The 24,750-nt window shown below is 39.0% G+C and overlaps 2 protein-coding genes across 2 annotated transcripts in view; both read left to right on the top strand.

The window, feature by feature from the left end:
* LOC109413884 (large ribosomal subunit protein eL13) overlaps window positions 1-24,750 on the top strand; it is a 258,035-nt gene that overhangs the window by 148,345 nt on the left and 84,940 nt on the right. The window lies entirely within an intron of this gene.
* On the top strand, window positions 13,435-15,066 carry LOC115270911 (uncharacterized). Its single transcript, XM_062843092.1, has 3 exons — window positions 13,435-13,578; window positions 13,658-14,544; window positions 14,607-15,066. The coding sequence occupies exons 1-3, from the start codon at window positions 13,503-13,505 to the stop codon at window positions 14,835-14,837; spliced, it is 1,194 nt and encodes a 397-aa protein (XP_062699076.1). The 5' UTR covers window positions 13,435-13,502; the 3' UTR covers window positions 14,838-15,066.

Here is a 24,750-nt window from a genome sequence, read left to right as displayed (position 1 = left end):
CACAGCAACAACTGAACGGCGCACTATTCTCTTCTCACTTGGATGGCCTGTACCACTCAGCCGCAGTGGTCGGGGTAGCCACCACTAAAGACACTCACAAGTGCCGTATCTTCTCTGCTTTCTTTCCCCACAATACACTGGCACTGTACTTCGTGATCCAAGTTGGATCTCCTTCACTCACACACTCTGAAACCTGGCTGAATCTCGTGGAAATTTCTCGGCACAAGATGGCCGCCCTTGAACTTCTCTTTTCTTTCGGTGGCGCTTCGAGAAATTTCACTGCGCAATTTCGGATATCGACCGAATTTCGTCGATTTTTAGCCACTTTCGCACTTTTTTCACCGTTTCTCGCACAATTTTATGTGGAGGATTCAATTTCACTACACCTTGTCGGTGTCAGCCAATCCTTGGCGTAATTTCACAGCAGTGTGTGGATTTTTATCGCGAACCACTGAATGGTCCATGCTCAGCAAGTGATATATTCGCGAATGTAACATTTCATGAACCAACATGCTCGGGAACGCTCCCCGAAATGCTGTTCATTCTCTTGCCCGGTTCGAAACGAGAGCGCAATCAAGAGAGAAGATGCTCGATGACGCTAATGAAAGCGATGTATTCGGTAAGAATATTTTATTGCCATAATTCTTTTTTTATTGTGACTACACAACCTGCAACGTCATGAATACAGTTAAATTAAATAGTATTTCACGTTTTTAAAGCGAAAACGCATTAAACACTTATGAAAATAACGATTATTCACAGTTGCCCCAAGCCAACGATGAGCGATCATCGGTAAGTGTTACACTTAGCGATACCCGCTCATCGCCGCAGCTTGTTTATATCGGAGTATCCTCTTTGTGTTCCTTCGTGAAACATGCGACTCGACGAGAGAACATACACCGCTTGGTAATTGAAACAGAACCAACAGAAGGGAAGAAAAACTGCCGAGTGGTTCACTGATCACTTTTTCGTCCAAACACTGAATTTCACAGTAACACGAGTCGGACGGATTTGCACTTTTGCATACCGGGAAAACGACCGAACCGAAAATCCGAGCCGAAGGACCATGTAAAATCCAGATTTTTTTTCCGGTCCCGGTCACAGCTCACAACCGACCAAATCTCGGGAACCGGCCTTCGAGGGTTTCGCAGCGGACTTCGAATATGGCGGACTTCCAACTCGCGGGGAATTATTCGGACGGGGAGAAATAACGAAAGAACGCGCCCGAACAGCTTTACTGTTTGCAATTAGCCTCTGCATGCTGTGAGATTTTGACTTTTACTGCGAGCACTGTGTTCAAAATTCCTGTATGAGTGAGCAGGATAGCACCTAAACAGAGCTCGCAGTATAAGTCAAAAGCCAAAGGAATTTTGACAGCATATCCCGCATAGATCCAAACCGTAAGGAAACATCACCTGCAACGGTGTACATTACATTTAAAACCATACCTAAAATGGTTCTTACGACCATAGATCAACCATATGTGGGTAAGGTTTCGACCGTAATGATTGATGTTTTTCGTGATCCGACCATATCAGGAACGGGTCGTTAAGAATGTTTACCGTTTCAAAATCGAGATTTCCCCATACAAAATTTGAAAGACGACCATACTTGAAACATATTATATATGGTTTGCAAAACTGAATGCATAGTACAGAAATAATCGGCGAGTTATGGTTTCACCATATGATGGTACAATTGTTGGTGTGGTTCTCGATAAATGTTTTTTTCCTCTCTAAAAAACCAAAAAAAATATTCTAATAATTTTCATTTTATATATTTTATTATCATTTCTCGATGCTAAAAAGGTATAATTTTAAATTAAAATTGACAATGTTTCACATCCAAATCACTACCTGCCTCAGAACAACAACTTCGACGATAAACTATGTCTAACGCCTTCCGGAACTCGCAAAATCATTCAGCAGTACAGATATGGAAGGGGAAGCGATTTGCACCAGATGAGTTTATATTTCTCCTGTGTGGAAGTTATCGGAAGTTGTAGGTTTTGTAACTCCGGCCTTATCCTACAAGTCGAGGTGCTACTGCAGGTGTTGAGTTCAGTCACTCCGGCGAATGCGTGTGGGAAGATCACAGAACCTACTGCGAATCGTTTCCGCAATCCGATGGCACTAGAAAATAATACTGTTTTTTAATTCAATATATTTACAAAATCGATGAAAAACTTACGGAATGCATTTTGAGCAGGTATGTTTTTTTCCTCCCGTATTGTCGTCTGCCAACCTTCGATGGAATTGTAGATTTCGGCAGAAAGTATGCTGATCCTGGTCCTATCCTCGATCCATTCAGTTGCACACCTTTTCCACTCTTTAAACTAATTAAAACTGATAACTTCAGGAATAACTACTTAAAAATTAGGAAAGGAATTGCTGCGGTAAAGTTCTAAAAAAAGTTCCAAAACAAATATGACCACCAGACGCCCAGACTGCCAGAATCGAATCAGGGACGAACATCAGTACTTATGGTACTGCTAATGTTTGATAAGCTCTCTACACAGTGGAATCATTCGCGACAATAAATGGACAATAGTTTTTAATGTAACAATAACATTAACTTCTCCCAATATCGTTCTACCATAACAAACGCACCATACGTGGAACGTTTGATTAATGGGTGAAAACAGAAATAATGGTAATTTTACGGTTTGAACCGTTTTACATGCGGTTAATTTCTTTGCGGGATGCTGTGTGTACACAGGCTAATAGACTCATTTTATTTCTGTTCTGACTGGGTTACACAGGTTGTCTATAGTTGTGGTAGTGTAAGTTTACTTGGAAAGGAAAACAAGTTACATCTAGTTCATTAGGGTAATTCAAAGTAGTTAACGTATTAGGGTAGGTCAAATTTTTCTAAGTTAGCGAAAGTTTTTTCTCTTTTGGCCAGTTAACAGAAATCGTTTCAGTTTTCATTTTTTTTTTTTAATATTATGATGAGAGCGAACATTTTTACATGTTTGATGAGCGCAATTTTCAAATTATCTATTTAATATGACAGCAACATTTTTCCAACTAAGTACGCGACTCTTTTATTATAAAGAGCGACGAAGTTTCATATGGCTATCCGATGAGTGAAGTTTTATGAATATAAGATCGCCGCCTCGATCGCCGCTTCTATTTTGGGGAGCCGACAAATTAATTTCTGTTTTTAATGTATGAAGAGCGCAATGGTCTCATCTAACATTCAAACTCGTTTATTTTGTTTAAGTACTTCAAAATTGTCTCAATGTTTTCAATTAGATAATATATTTTATCATCTTACGATTCAGCATTAGATATTTGTTTTTAAAACTCTTATTTTTTAATGTTCAAATAATTTAATCAACATATTGTTTCCTAAACTCATCTTTCTTTTTTCACTTCGATAAGCGTACCTAGTAGTTAATAAAATAGGACAACTTCGATGGTCTGCTTCAAAGCTTATCTGATTAACCAAGGTTAAAAAACGTTGCCCTTATTCAGACTATGAAGTATTTCTTAAGAATAAGATCACTTGAATAGGATCGCAGCAAGCTGTGGCTGCGAATGGTTGCGTTTGACAAGAGTGCACCGCGTGTTTTTTTTTTTTTTCTTATTTCGGCTAAAGAAAATTTGATTCCGCTGGTGGTGCTACGCCTTCCGTGGAAGGAGTTTTTTTTTGTAAATTTGGTGTGTCGGATGACCTCGTTTTAGTGCAGGAACTGTACAATATTGAATTGAAGAAATTTTACATATAAATAGAAGTGAATATTACGGGCTGTCTGTTTGTTTGGCTGAGGCTTTGCCACCCGGATTGTTTTTGCGAGTGAATATGTATTTCGATTACAGTCACTATATATACAGTCTGGCGGATACACCTATCGGAGCCAATTGGATCGGAGCCAATCGAACCTGACAGCTCGGGAAAGCTTGAAAATGAGGGGAGTATTGTATCGTAAAGATAATAAATGTATGTTCTGAAAACACAAAGCCAGGCGGCAGCTTGAACTTTTTCTAGTGTTGGCAGTATATATTCCAGTTGCCAGTTCTTAGGATTTTCTATTCGCCAGACTGTATATATAGTGACTGTAATTTCGATGCATCAAATTTTGTCGTTAACAAGCGCATGTCGCCGAAGAAAAGAAAAATGAAGAAAGTGTGAGTCTAGTTGAAAATGCTCGGGAAGCAATTTAAATTGGTGTGATACTTGAAGCTGCGAAGAAAATGGTCGAAGAATTGTGAACGAAATTGAATCTCGGTTATCGAAAAATGTGATTTCCGTGTTCAAAACGTGCGCTGTTCCTTTCTCAAAGTCGTGAGTATCGTTTGGCGGATTCGGTCCCGAGATACGTTTGGGGAGATGGTCGAAAAATGCATTAAAGAATGCATGGTATCTGGAAATGGATGAAAATGCAAGTTCGGTAGTGCATATTGATTTGTGAAAAAGGATGAAACGTGGTTCAGAGTTTTCATCTAAATCTTAGCCGGTTAAGGCGGTGAGAAAAAGCGTCGTAAAATCAGAAAAATTGGTCGTTCCTTCTTATGGAGTCCGTGAGTTAAGGAAAACTTGTAAACTTGTACGGAAGAAAAAGGGACAGAAACGATTTAGAACCTGACATGAGTGCTGAAGATAGTGTGGTTGGCGGTGGGCAGTTTAAAGAAGAATCTATATTGTGCAAGTATTCTGGCTGCAATACTTCTCAGCTTAATTCGGAGAAGAACAATTTGGATCACCAGTGGAGCATGTAACACATTTTCGTAATTGGCGATTTGCGAATACAAGATGATGAATTTGGTGAGTTCGTTCTGATGTAAACTGCGAAGTTGCCTGCAACTCGTAATAATTATTAGCATATTTTTTTATACAATATAGCATATTTTTTTCAGTATTTTGGGAAGGGATCATTATACTTTTTTCTCGTTTCAGAGAGCGAGTAATGGCGCTTAAGCCTAGGCATAAGGGCCAGGATACAGAGTAAATACCTGTGTTCCATCCCTGGAAAACAAGGACCAAGGGGTGACATTAACCTTCTTAGCATCGTCACCCCCACCGATTTTCATGTTTTTTTCGTGATTTCTTAAAAGCTGAACGGTTGGTACGAGATGTCCCCGCTCTATAGCTTTCCTATAAAATAACGCTGCACAGTAGGCCTGGCCACTTTAATGCTTGTAATGCATTTCCGATGCACTGCAAGCATTAATAATGACAAGAAAAATGGTAGAATTAGTCGGTTCTATCATTTTCCAGGATTCTTTCAATGAATGGCTGTGTATGTGTAGACTAGACTAGACTAGACTAGATAATATATTTTATCATCTTAGATTGCAAATCCTTTATTTTAAATGGGTAGACAGACATTCTCACATTTTTATCAATTTGCGATGAGAGCAATTTTCTAGTATAAATAGAATATAGTTAAATTGAATTAAAATTTGTCACATTCTACTTGATATTATGAGTGCAAGTTTTTCATCTGATATCACCACTAGTTTTTTTTTTATTTTATGAAGTTTGCAGCTATTACACCACTTATCTTTGAATTATGATATGTATTTTTTTCCGACCAACAAATTTGATAAATTGAAAACTATTACACTATTATTTTTCAAATATGATTAAACTTGTCCAAACAAAATCATATAAATCCGTAATTTCATATATTACATTGTTAATGATATATTTTGAGGGAATTTCTACGACTGAGATCGCAGCTCATTGAAAAGCGAAGGAATTTTCACATTGTTATTGATTTACGATGACAGCTGTTTTCGAATCTGAGATAGCCACTTTATATTTTGGGAACTGAAAAATCTATTATCCTTTTTTGGTATAAGATGAGCGCAATTTTAACATCCAAGACTAACACTTTTTTGTGAGCGGGAAAATTGTCTTGTTTGCTTTATTTTGGGAACAGCAAAATAGTTAAATTGAGCGCAATGCTTGAATTATTTATATGGGGGCGTAGCATCATAAGGGGCGCAGCTATTTTGAAAACTTGGGTAACCAGCTCTGATTTTAGCATGACAGCACTGCTTGGAACTCCAGAATGAATTCCCGAGAAACTCCTGGTGGAATTCCTGAGAAACTTCTAGGAGAATTTGCGAGGAACTCTTGGAGGATTAACTGAGGAACCCTTAAAGGAATTCCCGAGGAACTTGCAGAGGAACTCCCAAGGAGCTCCAGAAGAATTCCCAAGTAACTCATTGAAAAAAATCTTGAGGAATTCTTAAAGGTATTCTCTAGGAACAATTGGAGGAATTCACGAAGAACTCCTGGAAGAATTTCCGAGGAACTCCTAAAATAATTCTCGAGGAACACCTAAAGGAATTCTCGAAGAAACTCCCAGAGAAATTCCCTTGGAACTCCAGGATGAATTCCCGAGAAAGTCCTGGGGCAATTCCCGAGAAAGGATTGCTCGAGGAACTCATGGAAGAATTTCCGAGGAACTGCTGAAAAAAAAAAGATTCGGCAAACTCCTGGAATTTTGTTGATGAAAATTTTATTTTCTATAAACAATTGCTGATGAGAAATTAATTCAATAGTTCAGCATGCTTCCTAAAATGTTCATGGAATGGTGGTCATCTAATTTGATTCGTATTTTAACTAAAAACTTCTTCAAAATTTCCGCCAATATGGAGATCGAAAAATTAGGAATTTGTAAGTTGAAAGTTTTAAAAGTTTAAAATTTTATCTACAAAAATTTAAACGCATTTCATCTGAAATTGTTCCAAGATTTGAAATATTGGTTTAGAATAACAACATAAATAAATATTATTTTTCAGCTTTCAAAAGTCTTCACAAAATTTAGAATGTCTTCTATATGTCTTCACAAAAATAAATGTCTTCACAGAACTTCAAATGTCTTCAATTTGAAGACATGTCTTCACATCTGGCATCCCTGGTCCTCGGGGCTCGGTCCTTTCGCCGATTGATTGGCGGTGGCGCATTGATGATAGCATCAGGAACATCCAGGGCAACAAGCGGCGGGCCAATTTTCGACGGCGTTCAGCATTCAGCACGGAGGAATCCAACACGCATTGCGTGGCATGATAAATTCATGTCATTTTTTGTCTAAAATCTTTCAATATTCAATCGGTTCTTTTCAGGACCATAGAAAATTATTCATCAAGAGTTGTGAATCAGATAATTATTTCATTCCATCATGGATCGGTAAAAGTGTGGTGCAACCGAAAAGTGAAAGATTGAATGCTTGGTGGCCCCGCAAGAATGATGATGCCGGCCACTAATGGTTCCATCCGGAATTTATCAACCCTATCCGAACCATTTTTCGTGAAACATCGATAAATTATAACGTTGTTCGAGTTAAAATGATCTTAACCTTACAATATTTTGATTACTTTATTCGTTAAATGGAAATTTTCTCATTTCTCGGTTGATTAACCGTTTCAAGCGTCTGGTGCATGCGGGGCGGGTCATGCAAATAAAATATACTGAAAAGCCAGCCGAATGGGAGGAGCTTCATCTGCTAATCTAGGGCATAAAAGCTGCTCCCTCTGATTTCTTTCGTCATTTTCGTTGGATCAGTCAAGCAGGGTGGATGTCACCTCCACACCTGAGCACTACCCATCGGCGACTCTCGGCTATCGTGCTGATAGCGTCATGAATCTTATCCACGGCAGAAAGCGGCCTACCAATTTTCGGTGGCATCCTGCAGGATTAGCACGGAGAAAACCAACACGCATTGCGTGGCAAGGCGGTTTCATGCCATTTTCTTCCTGAAATCGTTACTTTATCAAACGGTTCTTATCAGGATCACCAAAAAATGATTCTTCAAGAGTTGTAAATCAGATAATTTTACTCCATCAATCGAGAAAAGTGTGGTTCACCCGAAAAATGAATGATTGAATTCCGGCCACTAATGGTTCCACCCAGAATTCAGCAACGCATTACCCTATCAGAACTATTTTCCGTAAAACATTGTTTAACTCTAACATATTTCGAATTAAGGTGAAGCTCCCTAGAGATCATAACAAACATGTAATTTTTCTTTTGCGCCACCCTCCCAACCACCCACTCGAACCAAACAAACTAAGCAGCGCACAGTGTGGTATATCTTGTCCTAAAAAAGGTAACAAAATCTCTGCCAAACTAAACGTGATAAATTAGTAATTAGTAGTTTTACATGTTAGAACTTTTAAATACTCCGTTTTGGTTTCGTAGGCTCACTGGCGCAACTAGCTCCCAAAAATATTCTCAAACATTTATAAATACTTCTTGTTGTCCAGCATTGAACACACTTATCGCACTGTGCGCCGTTATATTTACGTTTTTGACAATTCTTTCCTTTGTTCTCGTGCGCTTCTATCGAGTCGTTCTACCGTGATACGGGGTGATATTAATAAATTCCAAAACCGATGCATAAACAGCAAACAAACTGCTCTGTAGCACTTTGACATCTTTGGCGTGAATGTTGAATCAGTTTTCTAAAACTACATGAAATAATAATTGATGAAGAAATTAATTTTTCTTCGAAAACTCTGACAGCGATCAAATAAATCACAGGCTGCGCTGAACAACACCACTCGGTTTTACGGTACGCTCTTGAGTTGTTTTTTTACCGCGAACGAAATTATTTCGGTTTTTGGACAAAAAAGTGGATAATACGCGAATTTCCGGCGACAAATAGTGCATTAAATGAAAAAGGAGACAGTTTCCTCCATATCATTAAATTTTGACGGTGCTGGTGAGTTTAAAAGTGAATTTATTCATCATTTGAAAAAAAAATGTGCAACGCGCTCGCCAATGAAAAGTGTTCTGAGTGCTACATTTTGGCACGAATTTGAAGAATAGTGGCGACTATTGTGAAGTACTCCAACTCCATGGATAGGAAATTTAATAAGCTACCTCAAGTAGTTATTTAAGTACATTTCAGGCAGGTAAGTCAACTTTATTTGAAGGATTTCTTCATCAACCTCCGCATCCGTCGTTAGTTTGGGCTAGGGGAAGGAGGAGGAAGGGAGCTAGTGAGTGCCATACTGCCGGCCATCTTTGATCTCTAGCAACCTCGTCCTTAAAATGATCTAAATCATCCAATATTTTGTTTACTTTAACGCTTAATGAATTTTTTTTTCATTTCTGGGTTGATTAATCGTTTGAAGCGTCTGAAGCAGGCGGGGCGGGCCATGCAAATGAAATATTCTGGAAAGCCAGCCGAATGGGAGGAGCTGCATCTGCTAATCTAGGGGAATAGGGTAAAAAATATAATTTGGACATGTATGTAATTTGGACATGCACGGCGATGTATGTCTTGTTCCGGGGAGGTAATAAAAGTGGATACTTCTCAATATCGATTATTAGATCAAACAGACCCTATTCTGATGACTCACGTTGAAAATACGCTTAACAATTAAGAATTTACTTCAAAATTATCGAAAATGTAAATTCTTTCACTAAAACCCCTCAAATGCACAGGTATGCAAGACGACATACACTTCACAGTCGAATACAATATTCACCGCAAAATCGTTGATTTAATAATTGTAAGAAATTTCAAAGCCTTATTGCAATGAAACATGTTCAATAAAGAAACATTAGGCAGCCAATCTCTTAACATTCATCTAGAACGCTTAAAATAGGTGGTGTCCAAAATACATTACAAGTTTTCTACTGTAAATATATTTTGGTCATCTGACGAACTACATGGGGATGCTGTGCGATTGCATACTTGGAGGCGTATTTTGGGGGCTGGCGATATTTCCTCGATTTTTACAAAAACTGTAATAGTTATCAAAATAGATGCTTGTTAAGCGGAGACATTTGATTATTTGCAATAAAATATTTGTTAATTTATGCTACTTCCATTATTTACCAGTATTCATGGCTTAACATTGAGATAATTGCCCTGTCCAAATTATATATACCTGAGGGTGTCCAAAACATATATTCGGTGTCCAAAATGCTATTCTAATAGGCGATTGGAAATTGTGATTTTCTTAGCTTGAAATGCTTTCGTTAAGGTTTTTGTCACCAGGAACGCAAAGTACAATCATATTATAAGCGTATTAGTGACTTTGAAAAATAATTAATTTCTTTCTAAGGAAGCTAGGGGACGATTTTTCCAACGTTGTCCTCAGCCTGTCCAAAATACATGAATTACCCTAAAAGCTGTTCCCTCTGATTTCTTTCTGGATTCCGCCAGACTGAAAAAATGTCGAATGTCGGGTTAAAGTCGGGTCAATTTTTATCGAATGTTGGGCCACTGTTGGACCAACATCGATCAACTATTGGGTCTATGTTAGGTTTGGTGGCTAAAATCAAAATAGGTGAATGATAGGTTGATGTCGGGTTTGACGTCATCAACTATGGTAAAAGCTTTAAACCTACAACACCACAAATTTATGCTTCCTAGCTGGGGCTCAATTGAATGATGTACCTTGACTGAGGCTGGAGCTGAAAATTAGTAAAAGCTCGAGATCAGTCTTACCCAACCAATCACAATCAAGCATAGTTCTGTGAGGCGACACGACGAAACTTATATAAGTGGTGCACACACTCATTTCGATCATTTCATCGGCACACACCAGGGATGCCACATATACAGATTTTTCTGTAATCATGCAGATTTTCTCGCAGCTTTTCATACAGAATTCTGTATACCAATATTACAGATTTTTGGAAATTATACAGAATATACTGATTTTTCAGAAACTTACAGAATTTCAAACAGATTTTCCACGAAATATTACAGATTTCATACAGATTTTTGGCAAAAAATGGTGATACAGATTAAAAAGATTTTTGAAAGGCAAAATACAGATTTGAATGTGGCAACACTGGCACACACAGCAGCGGACGGACAGCACCGAGCGGCAGCAAGATCCCAAAAAAGATCCGCTTCAACGGATGAGCAAGCGGGTGGCACCGCCCTCTGTCCAATGAAGCCTCGATTCTTTTCGGATCCATCGGCAGTGGAGGCAGTAGCGGAAGCAACATCCAAAGAAAAATCCGCCTCGGCAAACGAAAATTCGATTGGCGTCACTTTTTGTTTGCCGGGGCCTCGATTCTTTCATGGATTGTCGGTGGCAGCAGCAGCAAGATCCCAAAAAAGATCCGCTTCAACGGATGAGCAAGCGGGTGGCACCGCCCTCTGTCCAATGAAGCCTCGATTCTTTTCGGATCAATCGGTGGTGGCGGCATGGGTGGCAATGAATTATACCAAAATGGTTCTTTTAAGGGCCCCAAAGCTTCCGAAAGAGTTATTTGGAGCATTATTCAATTATTTCTAAAAATTCAACTAGGGTATCGCGCTACTTGGGCGGTGGTTTTCTTCGTCTGTTATTTTCGTCTGTTTTCCACTGTAACTCGGTCAATTTTGAACCGATTGACTTGAAATTTTGTACACGGGTAGATACTATACCTATCTCACCGCATTCCAAGAATTGTGTCAATTGATTCAAGATTGACTGAGTTATAGTGGAAAACAGACGAATATAGAAGCCACCGCCCAAGTAGCGCGATTCCCTAATTCTAATTTTTATAGTTTAGTTTATCGATAAAGTTTAATTTTTATACTAAATATACACCGCTGTATATTTGGTATTTGAAATTCCAAATTTACTGTCAATGTCATTCCAATCGAGTAGGATACCTGTCAAATGCGCTTTAAGGTTGAAGGATTCGTCATTGACATAATCGTCATCATTGAAAGTTCGAAAGCAGTTTTCTCATTCAAAACTGAAATTTCTGCAGTGAAAATAAGTTCACTGTACTCCAATCTTCAGCCGCAATACAGTGAATACATTTTCACTGCGGAAATTTCAGCTTTGTACGAGAAAACTGCTTTCGAATTTTCAATGATGACGATTATTTCAATGACGAATCCTTCAACTTTAAAGGCATTGCTCGGCAGCATCATCGTCATGATACGGGAATCATCATTACCAGCAACAATCGCCAGATTTCGAGTCTTTAGCATATAGTGATTTTACTCTGGCCGTTATTTTTGCTGAATAGATACACGTTTACTTCATCTGTGAGCCCCAAATTCTTTATTATGCGTTAAAAATTAGTCCTACGTCAACATTGCGGTTATGTCTCAGACATTACACACTCCTAGTTTTTTCGGTACACCCGGTAATTTGCTGAAACTCTTTAAATGATTTTACGAGTTTGGCAAATCCACTGTGAAATATTACCGATGAATGGTAAATACTGATTACCGAGTGTAATGTTTCTCACTCACGCCAGTATTTGTGAAGTCTAGCTTTTGAAGTTAAGCAAACATCTATAGTTAATAAATTCACTTTAATAAAAATATTGTTAACAGTTTGTATAACATTATGGAAAATTTGTTTTTTTTAAATTATGAACTATATTAAAGGCATTGTTTACAATAAATAAAATATAAATAAAACTTTTCAAAATTCTTTTTCCCAATTGTTTTGAAAATAAAAAAAAACCTCTAAAATCCACGTGGACTTTACGAGAGGCTCAAAGAAAAGTCTACGCTTGCCCACGGGAAGGGGGAGGGGGTCAACAAACACGATTTTTCTGTCCACGTGGTATACGAACGGCCCCGTTTCTAGCATTTTTTTCTAGTAAAACTTCCTCGTGATTTTGAAGAGATTTTTTTTTATTTTTCCCTCTGGATTACAGCCATTTTACGGGAATTTTGACAGATTTTCATTGAAAAATTTCTTTAGGAAATCAGCAAGAAATTTTAAGGAACATTTATATAGAACTTTTCAGGAATTTTTAGAAAGTAAATCTTATAGGTAACTTTAAAGAATGTTCAATGCTCCCCATTCCTGGAGAAAATCTTATAAGACTCCTAACGGGAAGATCTCTTAGGTATAGCTGACACGTGTAGTGTTAACCTAATGGTTGTGTGCATAGGGTATCTACCTACATAAAATACTATTCATTACAGTACCTAAATGTCTAGGTATGCTTCATTATGTCTACCTAAGGTAGTATAAATACGGGTGGTCATTGGACCACAGAGCAGAGACTGCATAAGCCTTGGACTGTTAACATCTTCAATATTCTTCTTTCGAAGGATATAAAAACACGATACAGCATGTCATGCTGAGTCTTACTAAGTCACTTTGCCAGAACGGACGCTGTTTGAACCGCTTCTCCTTGGTGAGCAGACACAAAGCGCACCTCCTGCGTATTCCTGAAGTAGCCAGAAGGACAATAGTGTGCAAGCGTCACTGTCCGCTATGCTCGCAAATCCTCGCAGCTGCCGGTCATTTTTACATTACCATAAATATTTCGACCCGGCAAAGTATGAAGTAAGTGGGCCACTCTATCCACTCCATCCACCATAAAATCCTTCTCTATCAGTGATGATGAGGTTCGGTAGATGCACCATGAGGTGCAATTAGCAGAAAGTTTTACGAGAACCCATCACCTGCCAACACCGACATTGATTAACATTTTCTTGGCCTGGACAGTTTGCAATTCAGTTCGAGAATAGCCAATGACGAAAAATGTTCAACATCTACGTACTCCGCTTAGTGTTCCGTCGGCTGCGCCAACGGTGGAAATCCAATTTCACCAAAATGCGTCACCTTTGGTCTGACGAAGGACGGCTTGGCGATTGCTTTTGGTTGTTGGACTTTCTTCTTCTGCTTGCAGGTGAATCTCAGAGCCATGGGTTCCAAGAATCTTTATATATTATAATGTATTTACGAGCCCTCTCTTATCATTCGACTAGGGTTACGGAGTGAGCGGAATTTTAAATTGAGCAGACAGAGCAGGATTCGCATGTTCATTCTATGTATATTTGTCTTTCACGTTGTTGTGATGGTGTTTCATCTGACCCACTCAGTGATTAACAAACGAAACGACGTGTTCGAGATCGTGATACAGGCAACAAAGGTGTGCGGCATGGGCATGAGTGGCATCAAAGTGCTAATCTTATTTTTTCACAAACATCCTATTTGGAAACTTCGTATGTTTATCATAAACCATCGGATAAACTCTGGAGATACAGCGTATGACGAGATTGAAAAAGAAAAGTTCAATCGATTGGCACGCACAATGCTGTTGATATTTTACGGATTGATTCTTTTTGATACAGTTTTGATGTCCATTCCAAATCCAGCAATGGAAGTCGTGTATGGATTGCCACCACAACTTTCGAACTTTGGTGGCAAATATGGTTCACGAATGCTTTGTTTCTTCTATGTAGGTCTCATACCTATGATTTTTTTTCCTGGGTATTTCAGTAACATAGCATGTGTTGGAGTTCTGCTCATTGGTATGCGAGCAAAATTCAATATCTTAGCAAATCGCTACCGGAGAATGGCAAATCAGCCTTTCTTAGACCCAGAGCATATCTACGACCGATTGAACCAAGAACTTCGGGAAACCTTCATTCAACAGCAGGAGTATTGGGAACATTTGAAGATCCTGAAGATGCTAGTATCCAGGACGTTTTTCCTGGTTCATTACTTTTCGATCATGAGCATCGGAACAGTGTGCTACATCTTTCGGGATTTCGGAATGAACCTTATCACAGCGTTCTTTGTGATAACTATATTCGTTTTGCTACTGGAGTACTATAGTTGGTGTAACTACGTGAGTTCGTTTCAAGATGTCGTAAGCCTTCGAACTGATGATGGGAAATTTCAAAATCTCACAGTTTCCGATCTGATTTGCAGGCTGATTCTATTGGACTTCTTATTTTTGAGCTTTGCTCGAAAATACCGTATGACCGCAGGCATCATTCGAAATACAGTTCCCTGATAAGTACGCTGATGATCACGTGGATCAATACTCGGCACGGGGTCAAGATGAAGTGCTTGGGTTTGTGCGAAATTTCCATGACTGCGTTTGTCAGTATGATCAACGTTAGCTATTCGGTGCTGATGTTTCTAATCGATGTGACTTAGAATGGACTCGGAGATGCTATTTCAAAAAAAAAATACTGTTTGTGATTTGTATATAAATGTAGACACATTATAACTTTCTTTACTTATGTGTTTTAATAGTTTGTGGTTGCACATTTCGATTACACATATGTAACCAAGAGTGAAAAGAACCATTTAAAAATAAACTGCTCACTTGTACAGCACCCCTAAATATGGTAAGCTCTATTTACAAATAATCCGAATTATATAAGTCCTGTATTACCAGCATAAATACATACCAATAGTTTTTTGCCATCCATCCCTGATCCAGGCGTGAACAGCTGGTTTTGTTATGGCAACATAGGCAGCTGGTAGCAAGAGGACAATCAGGAAGAACGTAAACATCGGATAACAATACAAAAATGTGCTGAACCAGTGTTACAAAAATTTCTTTTCTGTCACTGCGTGAAAGTTACTCGTTGCGCTGTGTACATCGAGTTTTGCGTGCAGCTGATTTTGTTGGGTGAACAGCTGGTAGTCCGAGAACAATGGGAGACATGGTAAACATTGTGACAGTGGGCGAAATCTGACACAAAATCAAGTGAATTGCTAAAAAAGCGCCAATAGAGAGAGGCAGCGAAATCGATAGCGAAGTCAGAGAATGACGAAATTTATTGCATTGAAATCTAAGCAGTAAAAAATTGCAATAGTTGTCGGAAATGTTCTTACATAGTCTTCTCAGTTTACGCATACCTAAGAGAGCAGCGACTTGGGCGGCCGCAAACGCGCAGGCTATACGCGGTTGGAGAAGATCTGGAAACTCTACGTTCGGGGAAACTGGAGGAACATCGTCCAAGATCGATGAAGATGGTGCACTTATACAGACAAACAGAAACTCTTAGAGAAAATTCATCAAAGCTTCTAACCGATGTCTTTTTCACGAACATGCTGTCATCTATTGTTAGAACCTGAGTACTGTGGATAGGATAGGAACGGTTTTATTTTTCAAGCTACCCAACGCACACAAACACACCACCGGCACCCAACTTGAAAACATGCACGAGCCTTCAATTATCTTGCCACCAACTCTCTTGGCGCAGTTGTCAAACACGCCGTCGTGACACCGTTTGAAAAAGGTAAACATGATTAATCCCCAACGACTCCCATTTTGTGCTCGTGTTCAATGCTTATGAATTTTAATTCCCGGTGGAAATTTTGATGTATAGTCGTGGCAAACTCAGCTAAATAAGGTACAAAACATTTTTTTATACTTTTCATAGCGTTCTTCTTGATTAAGTCTATTTCGTCATGCCTAGTTTTACTTGTTTCAGCGGTAATTTCTTTCTGGCTTGCAGTCTTGTATGTTGGCTCATGAAACAATTATTTTTGCTCCAACGTTTCGATCCCGGTTTGGATCTTCATCAGGGGATCTGAATATGTATTTGAAAAGGGGTACATTGAACATAAAACATTGAACATAAAAGTGTTGATAACATAGAGGAAAGAAAAAAAATTCAAAAACCTGCACTTACAAAAAATTATTCGTCACTGTCCATAAACTTTTAGCCTGTACTGTTGTCTGTGCATGTCGGGAAAAGTCCTATGAAAAATTACTCATTTAAGCTGTCTATCTTGTGGTTTGTGTCTGAAATTCAACTTACGGTATGGTATTCTAGTACTTCACGTCGATACGCCTCCACTCTACTCACTAAATCACCCACTATTTCACTAAATCACTTCTCACTCGTCAATGTCCACCTATTTCTCTTGATCGTCTTCTATCTTATAAAATGGTTTCTCTGTATTCTTTATATCTGTGTTGTGTTTGTATCTGATTCATTTACTTGTTTCAAATGGTTTAAAAATATCTGGTAACAATACTTTTTCTGTCGGTTGGAAAAACATAAGTACAGTAGCTGTGAGAGTCGTGACAGTTCGATGGAGATATTTTGACAGCGGTCAACGGAGGTATAGTAACAACCGTTTTGATTCAGTCCACAGCACCCAGGTTAGAACCGTGCCTGACACTGTCGGCCACGATGGATTGCGATTTGACATTTTTCTAACACGCACACTACTACACAAATAGCCTGTAACTTTCGTTTGAATCATTCTGCAACGTGTATACTACAACTTCAAATCGATCGAACACTAGCTCCTCTGGTGGAAGGATCGCTGAAATCAAATAAACAACAAGGTGTAAGGGTAAGCTACGCATGGGATATTTATAACTTATTAAGTTTTGTGGTTAGTGGACACGTTCATGATTTTTTTTGTTACTGTGAGGGGCTTAATCTCTATAATAATGTTACAATAACAAGAACGTAACGTTTAAAATTCCAGATTTGACCAAATTTGGACCACTCTATATTGCAATCATATGATTAAAATTGGATAGATTAATTTCCTCTGCGTTGAACAATAGATTTAAAGTTGTTATTAGGTTTGCTCCACATTTCCGTATTTAAATTTTTCGGGATCGTTGCTATCGTTTGCCGTATAGCATGATGCTCGTTTACCTCATCAACCAAATTATCTGTACAGTGGGGAGGCTAATCGTAGCATCCCCCCCCACCCGTCAATCCGAATGACGACCTAGGGTTCCTCTCTGGAGCCACCATTATGATCGGCAGGTTCACTACTCTGCAAGATATCTAGCAAAGCTATCTTCACCGCGGGCTTTCTGAAAACTCCTGGTGATGTGCGTACATAGTGGTAATCACGTTCAAATGTATGCGTGTCTCTTTTGTAGATGTAGTTGTGAAACTTGGGGGAAAATATGTGCACTCTTACCCCGGTTGTTAGTTTAATCATTATTTGGCCGTTTTACCCAAATCAATTGGGTAATATTTTCATATGTGTGGCATAGGTACCGGACTTCGGATATGAAAAGTACACGACTTAACTCATTGGATGACGGTTGAAGAATATTCTTTATTTTGGAGAAAGCTTAAGTGGTAACCTACTGTGATGGTAAAGAATGGTGTGCAAGAAAACAGAATCGCAACGCTTAACTTTGTTTTGTAAACTGCCTATCGTGGTTTATTGAAAACATGTGGTAACACTCAAGTGTGTTTGAAAACAAGGAAAAGGAAAGGTTTTATGCTGATTGTGTTCTTCTCGGGTCATGATGTTTTGTTGGAATGGAATGCAGGTTATGGTGTCAGGGTGTATTGAAATGTTTAATTTATGACTGACTATGATAGAGAAATAATGTTTCGTTATGGGTGGTTTGAGAAATAGACATGATGGTTTTACAAAGGATCATATTACGAGAATGACATATTTAGAGAGGATGATAATATGAAGGATCATATTACTACATATGCAATCTGAATAGTCTTTGAATTGGCGTGCATTTTTGTGTATGGAAAAATTCAAGCTAGTGTTCGTGTGTTGAAATGTCACTTATCTCTATACGCTTGACGTACTCGTCCGTCCGTTTTGTGCACGCCCACGAATCTACTGATGACGTGCCGTTCCTCCAACAATAAAATCCACGTCATCAACTATCAGGTCTTTTCCGCAAACCCTTTGGTAAGGTACACTTTGTTTTTTCTTTCACGTTTTTGTTATTGTGTAGGATCAAAACTCTATAATAATGTAACAATAACATTAATTCATGGTACCAAGAATTCCAGTTAATAAAGTTTAAAATTCCATATTAGATCAATTTAGGAACCACTCTATTTTGCATCCATTTGATAGATACATTCAAATGGGATAGTTTGATTTCCCCTGCGTTGAACAATAGCATTAAAGTTGCACATTTTCGAATTTACCTTTTAATATTTTCTCAACTGCTTCCCGCAGGATACTTGTACATCCACAAGTGGGGTAACAAATCTCATTACAAGATTTATTGCCGTAAATCGTTTTCCCTTGAGTGCTTTCGATTTCTCATTGGAAAAGAACCCCGCTGCAGGAAGGATTATCCCATCGCAAATCGTTTTTCTTTCTACATCATAAGCCATTGCTGGTCGTGTTGGCGATTGTCGTACCAACGCGGCTGATGGCATTGGAAAATGAAACTGACACGAGTAATGATTCTTGTCCGACCATCCAACCACTCATTATCGGCACGAAACAATTGAAAATAAATCATAAATCGGTGTGATTGATCATCGCCATCCCATGATATACTGGTTGGCTGGTTGGTTGATTTTTTTGTTCGTCCTTCCTCTCTGCGGAGTTGATTGGCGGCGGGTGGCCTTCCGGTTATCCCCAGATGAAAACTGTCGGAACAAAATCGATACATAGGTAGGTATATCCGTGACTAGCATCGGCGAGGAAGCAATATAAATCAGTGAAAGTTGCTGGCAGGGAAGCGAAAAAAGTGTAATCAATTTCAGCCGTACGATAGATGATGATGATTAAATTTCGTGGATATTTATCACCTGTTTGCGTTGTAAGAAAAATTTTTAAAACTTGCATTTTATTTCCAATTTGTTGGCTAACTGCTACCACGGTTTTATTTGTCAATAATTTAGCTTCTCTGACGCTGATCATGGCGAGAGACCACGCTGATTTTCTCGCACTCTATTGACAGTTTTGTAAAATTTATGCATATCGTTCTGCTTCATGCAGTCTTGACCGCTCTTTTCGTCTCAGTAATGACAACTTTTGTTAGTGCTTATATTGTCATTCAAAATGTCAGTTGCAATTTCAACAGATACTTGAATATTACTTACAAATCTCTACACCTACTAAGCTGTAGAGATGTAAATTACATAATCAATCTTGACCAAGCGGCTCAAGAACATGTTCCTTGCAGAAGTTTACCTCAAATCCTCCAAACGCATAGATCACTGTCGCTAATGTTGCCTCAAGTATCTCGCAGTTTCAAAAGTAAAATCCCATAAAATTGAGTTTAAAACAGAGACAATAAAAAAGATTTTTCCACACCTCGGAGTTCCGAAACTTCTTCCCACTTCTCAATGCACAATTTATCACCTTGTCAAAGAAACCGATGGCACAACTCCGACAAACTATGCAAGCTATAAATTCCCAACTACTAGAAAAATCGAATTTAAGTTCATCTTGCCAAAAGAAAACGAAAAATCCAAACCCGTTGGCGAATCCGGAAAAGAAAAAAAACTATTCGAAATGCAAAGACTCTCGTTCACCTGGTGCCCCCAAATAAAACTAACTAGCAAGCGAGGGTTGGTAAAACTTTCCCACTAGGTAGGTACCAATCTGCTAGTGCAGTTGACTAAAGTTTTGGTTACGTGTCTGGTTGATTTTTTTGCAGAGTAATTGTCGTCGTCATACCTACCTACCTGGTTGGAACCAAAAAGGAATCTGTTCGTTCTGTACGGAAACTTCTTTCGTCCGGTAACGGAAACCGAAACTCAAACATAAAACATTGTTGCTAATTTCGAAGCAATTACGATTTATCGGGGCGATAAATTTGCCTTCGTTTTTCGGTTCGAAAGAGTGACGACGGTGCACTACTCCTGAACTTACTAGAAAGAGCCACAGGATTTTGTTTTGGGTGTACGTTTTCGACGACATTCTCTCTCATTCTGGAGCAATTTTTCTTTTCGACATGTGCTTCATTTTGATTCAGTCACACGAACAAAGCGACAGCCGTTTGCTACTGTGTGGCTTCCAATGTGAATGAAGATGCAAAGTGGAAATCAGGAACCCTGGTTTCGAAAAGCATGCCACAATCTCACTATAATTTTCTATTGTGCTACCGTTCGCTATCGTTTCCTGTATAGTTAGATGGTCATTTGCCTCATCGATCAAATTATCTGTGGGGAGGCTCATCGTAACACCCATCAACCTGGATGAAGTAATAGGCTTCCTCTCTGGAGCCACCATTATGATCGACAGATTCACCACTTACCACGATGTCTAGTAGAGCTTGCTTCACGCGGGCTTTCTGAATACTCCTGATGCTGAGCGTACTTACGCTTGATGTACTCGTTCGTTTTTTTTTTGTTTTTATTAACGTGTATTTTAACAATGAGCTAATTCTACACTTAAACGTACTCGTTCGTCCTTCTTGGAGGTAACCTTTGCTACACGTCCACGAATCCTCCGATGACGCGCCGTTCCACCAACATTGAGGTCTCGCGTTTCCGCAAACTATTTGGTCCGGCTAGTGATGATCGGTACGTACTCTTTAACGCCTTAGCCCAGCTCCACCAAAACTCGTCGCAAATCGACAGGGATCGGACTTGACTTGGACACCTGGATATTCAGGCATGCTGCAATGCGGCATATCTGGTGATCCTATAGGAACGCTATATCTTTGAGAAAGCAGTCTGCTCGAGTTACTTTCCAAAAGGTTTCCTCTGGACGCTTCGATTCAGTTTGGCTGTAGAGTTGAACGTTGTTGAACCCTTTCGTTTTGGACGTAGGATGGAAAGTCTCAGTGATCAAACTAGAGCTACTACAACATCACTTTCCCAACCTGTTTCAGAGGCTAAAGTTGCCTTGCCTTGAATGATCAAGAAAGATACTGGACCTAAATCTAACAGTTTCATAATGACCCGAAGTATTTCTCTCTCGTTTGTTGTTGAGAATCCATTCCAGATCTTCATGAAGGTTGGCGGTGTACGTGAAACAGTTCACACTGGTCATCCATTTCATCCCCAAAACCGATTCCCTGCTCTCAGCCCTCTACCAGACTCTGGAGTTGGACAGGAACTTGCGAAGCTCGAATATTTTCCATGAACAAACGAGTTTCACCTTATTCATGACTTCTATAGCTTCCTAGACCGTCTGAAAGCTGTGCAGGCAGTCGTTCACGTAGTGGCGCTTGTTAACCTTTGCGTCCCTAACGTACATTGCGCACTCAAAATTTGATGTTCATTTGGCTCTATTTTCTTCAATTTTTACCCGATTTTCATGAAATTTTGACAGAACAACCAGAAATGACTACCATTTCATAGAATGCACCGGTTGTTGAAGTTGCATGACCAGTTCCGGATTTATACGGAAACCCAGTGGGGTACGTTGATTAGCCAAATAAGACATTTTCGTTGTTTTTTACAGATCTTATATGGATCAATAAGTTTTTACATCTGAATCACAAAGTATTCGTATCTTCGAATACTTTGAGGTCATTTGGAACTATAGTGGAGTGTTCCGTATTCCGAGGTATCGTAAAACTGGGTAACTTTGATAGATTTTTTGCACGCTGTGAGTTTAGCAATCAAATCATAAACTGCGTATTTTTTTTTGTTGTAACTGTACTTCAACATATTATTATGTGTTACGTATATTGAGTTCTCTTTTTGAGTTGCATTAGAAATTTTTATAAACAAATATTGGACATAACAATTCTAACTACATGAAAATACAAGACAATGCATACATTTAGGCGTTTACCGATTTCCGTCCCAATTTTCAAAATTGATTTCAATTCGTGAAAACACGCTTCGTTAAAAGATTCAAGGCCTTATCTAGGTTCTACTATGATCGATCTACCGAGGATAAGCCACAAATTGAAAAAAAAATAACCAAAACGTTGTTGTAGAACAAAATGTTTGAAGCCGGTCTTATTTGGCCAACCGACGTACCCCACTGGGTTTCCGTATAAATCCGGAACCGGTCATCCAACTTGTCCAACCGATGCATTTTATGAAACGGTAGTAATTTTCATTGTTCAGTCAAATTTTCATCAAAATCGGGTAAAAATTGAAGAAAATAGTGCTAAATGAACATCAAATTTTGAGTGCGCAAAATACGTTAGTGACGCAAAGGTTAATAGCAACCGTAGCTCGTGGATATTGCTCAGAAAATTCTGCTGCGATTGAATTTAGTTGCAAATTGGGTTGACACGGGCGAACATGTAGACCCAAATGCCGCAACGTCACACCACAGAAAGCACTGAGAGAGCCGGTTTTGTTCCCTTATTATGATCTGGTGAAACATATCCTGGATGTCACCGCACACAGCCACCTGGAAATTGGTCACCACATTGTGGTGATCTTTTGCAGCCATCGTCACTTCTTTCGTCGTTCTTACCTTGAAGAGTTCACCGGTTTTGACCACGGTCAATTAACAATCAGTGAGCATTTACAATAGAGTTACCAGACGTACTCTTTTTAGAGTACATGTACTCTTTTTCAGCTAATAATTGGGCGTACTATTCTTTTGGTAAAATGGACCGAATTGTACTCTTTTTTGCAAAATTACATTTTTCTGATTAAATATACTTCTTCGATTGTATAACATTTCGCGGTAAACCACTTCGCGGTAACCTATTTCGCGGTGTGCCATTTCGCGGTATGACATTTCGCGGATGATCCCATTTCGCGGTATGCCGTTTGGCGGTCTATACCGTTTCGCGGTGGACCACTTTGCGGTCTGCACCGTTTCGCGGTCAGCCATTTCGCGGTTTGTACAAATTCGAAAAAAAAAACTGCTCATGGAACTAAGAAGGGTGAACTATTAGATCATTGTGTGTAAGGGGTCGTTTATAAACCACGAAGACCAAAATTTGAACAACTCAGATCCCCCTTCTCTCTCTTGTAATCTTTTGACCATACAAAATTTCGAAAATTGTATGGAGCGTGGACTTTGACCAGACCTCCCTCTTCCAATATGTCTAAATGGTTTATGAGCGACCCGAATTTGTTTGTGCATCTGTGCATGTATGCAAAAGAACGGAAACATTAAGCAACAGGCAAACATCAGTTTCAACATCGACTTAACACCTAAAATATAAAGTGGATATTTGAGTGCTGCTTTATGCGTGTGGAAAAATCAGCACACTTGGCAAAGTGTGTACTGATAGCTTAAGGCTGGCTCTCGAAGTGCTGAATGCACATAAGGCTGTAACAATGTAAGCATTACTTAAGGTTGCAATAACAAAAGACTGAAGATAGAAAATGATGAACATTCTAGAATGTATACGTCGTTGAAAATATTCTCGTAAGAGATTTTTCATTATTTTTAGCATAGTCTATTCTTTTGAGACATACTATCACGACTATGTGTCACCTGGGAACCACTGTATACTGCGTATAAAAATCGAATGATATTATGCTCATGAGCGTAGTACTGCAAGAGCGGTTTTGTAAGCGACTGCTTTTGTATTAACGACACCAATTGAAAACTAGCCGTATCACTATTTCAATTTTCAACTACAGACTTTTGATATTTTCGAGATTCAGCCTTATGTATCCAAACATTTGTGATTTCAGCCTCACGTGTTTCGGCCTTTCTCGAACTCTGACTCGAAAGAACAGTTCATGAAAATAAGAAGGGTGAACTATTAGAAGATGGACTTATCCACCGATGAACCAAATTCATCGCGGTCCGAGAATTTTGACACTAGAGCGGGGTCTGTTCCAATCAGAATCGTCCAATTCTGATTGGAACGGCCCCGCTCTAGTGTCAAAATTCTCGGACCGCGATGAATTCGTTTCATCGGTGGATAAGTCCATTGTGTGTGAGTTTGTAAAGAACAGTTCATGATACTAAGAAGCGTGAACTATTAGTTAATGGTAAGTACATTTGTGCGTGCGTCTATGCCTGTGCTGGCCCATATAGCCAAAGTAGTTAACGCGCGGGTATTCAACAAGACTTTACCGAGAGTACTGGGTTCGATTCCCGATCGGCCCAGGATCTTTTCGTAATGCGAATTATCTTGTCTTGTCTCAGTCTAAACCAGAAATGTTTAAAAGAAGGAAAAATATTCGATGAAAAAGTTAGCAGCTTAAAAATAAACTCAAAAGAACGACATATTAATAGAAGAAGGGAACATATCCTATGATGATATTACTAGTTGAATGCCAACAACTATCCTTACAGTGTAACTAGAAAGAACAGCCTATGTTTAAAAGAAGGGCAATTATTAGATGAAAACATTGGCAGGTTGATGCCGAAAACTATTTTAAAAGATAACTCGAAAGAACAGCCTATGTAAAAAGAAGGAGAAATTTACTATTTGTGAAAATTTTCTTCAATGCAAAAATTGCGACCTGCCTATGCAGGG

Source organism: Aedes albopictus, chromosome 3 (assembly GCF_035046485.1).
Source record: "Aedes albopictus strain Foshan chromosome 3, AalbF5, whole genome shotgun sequence".
NCBI classification, from domain to species: Eukaryota; Metazoa; Arthropoda; class Insecta; order Diptera; family Culicidae; genus Aedes; species Aedes albopictus.
The sequence above is the reverse complement of the archived record's forward strand: the minus strand, read 5'-3'. Positions and strand labels throughout refer to the sequence as shown.

What these genes read in the sequence shown, in the direction of transcription:
- LOC115270911 (XM_062843092.1), top strand. Translation starts at nt 13,503, where the DNA reads ATGCGTCACCTTTGGTCTGACGAAGGACGGCTTGGCGATTGCTTTTGG. An exon ending in CTTTCTTCTTCTGCTTGCAG is followed by an intron (nt 13,579 to 13,657) that starts GTGAATCTCAGA and finishes TCATTCGACTAG; the next exon opens with GGTTACGGAGTGAGCGGAAT. An exon ending in TGAGTTCGTTTCAAGATGTC is followed by an intron (nt 14,545 to 14,606) that starts GTAAGCCTTCGA and finishes TCTGATTTGCAG; the next exon opens with GCTGATTCTATTGGACTTCT.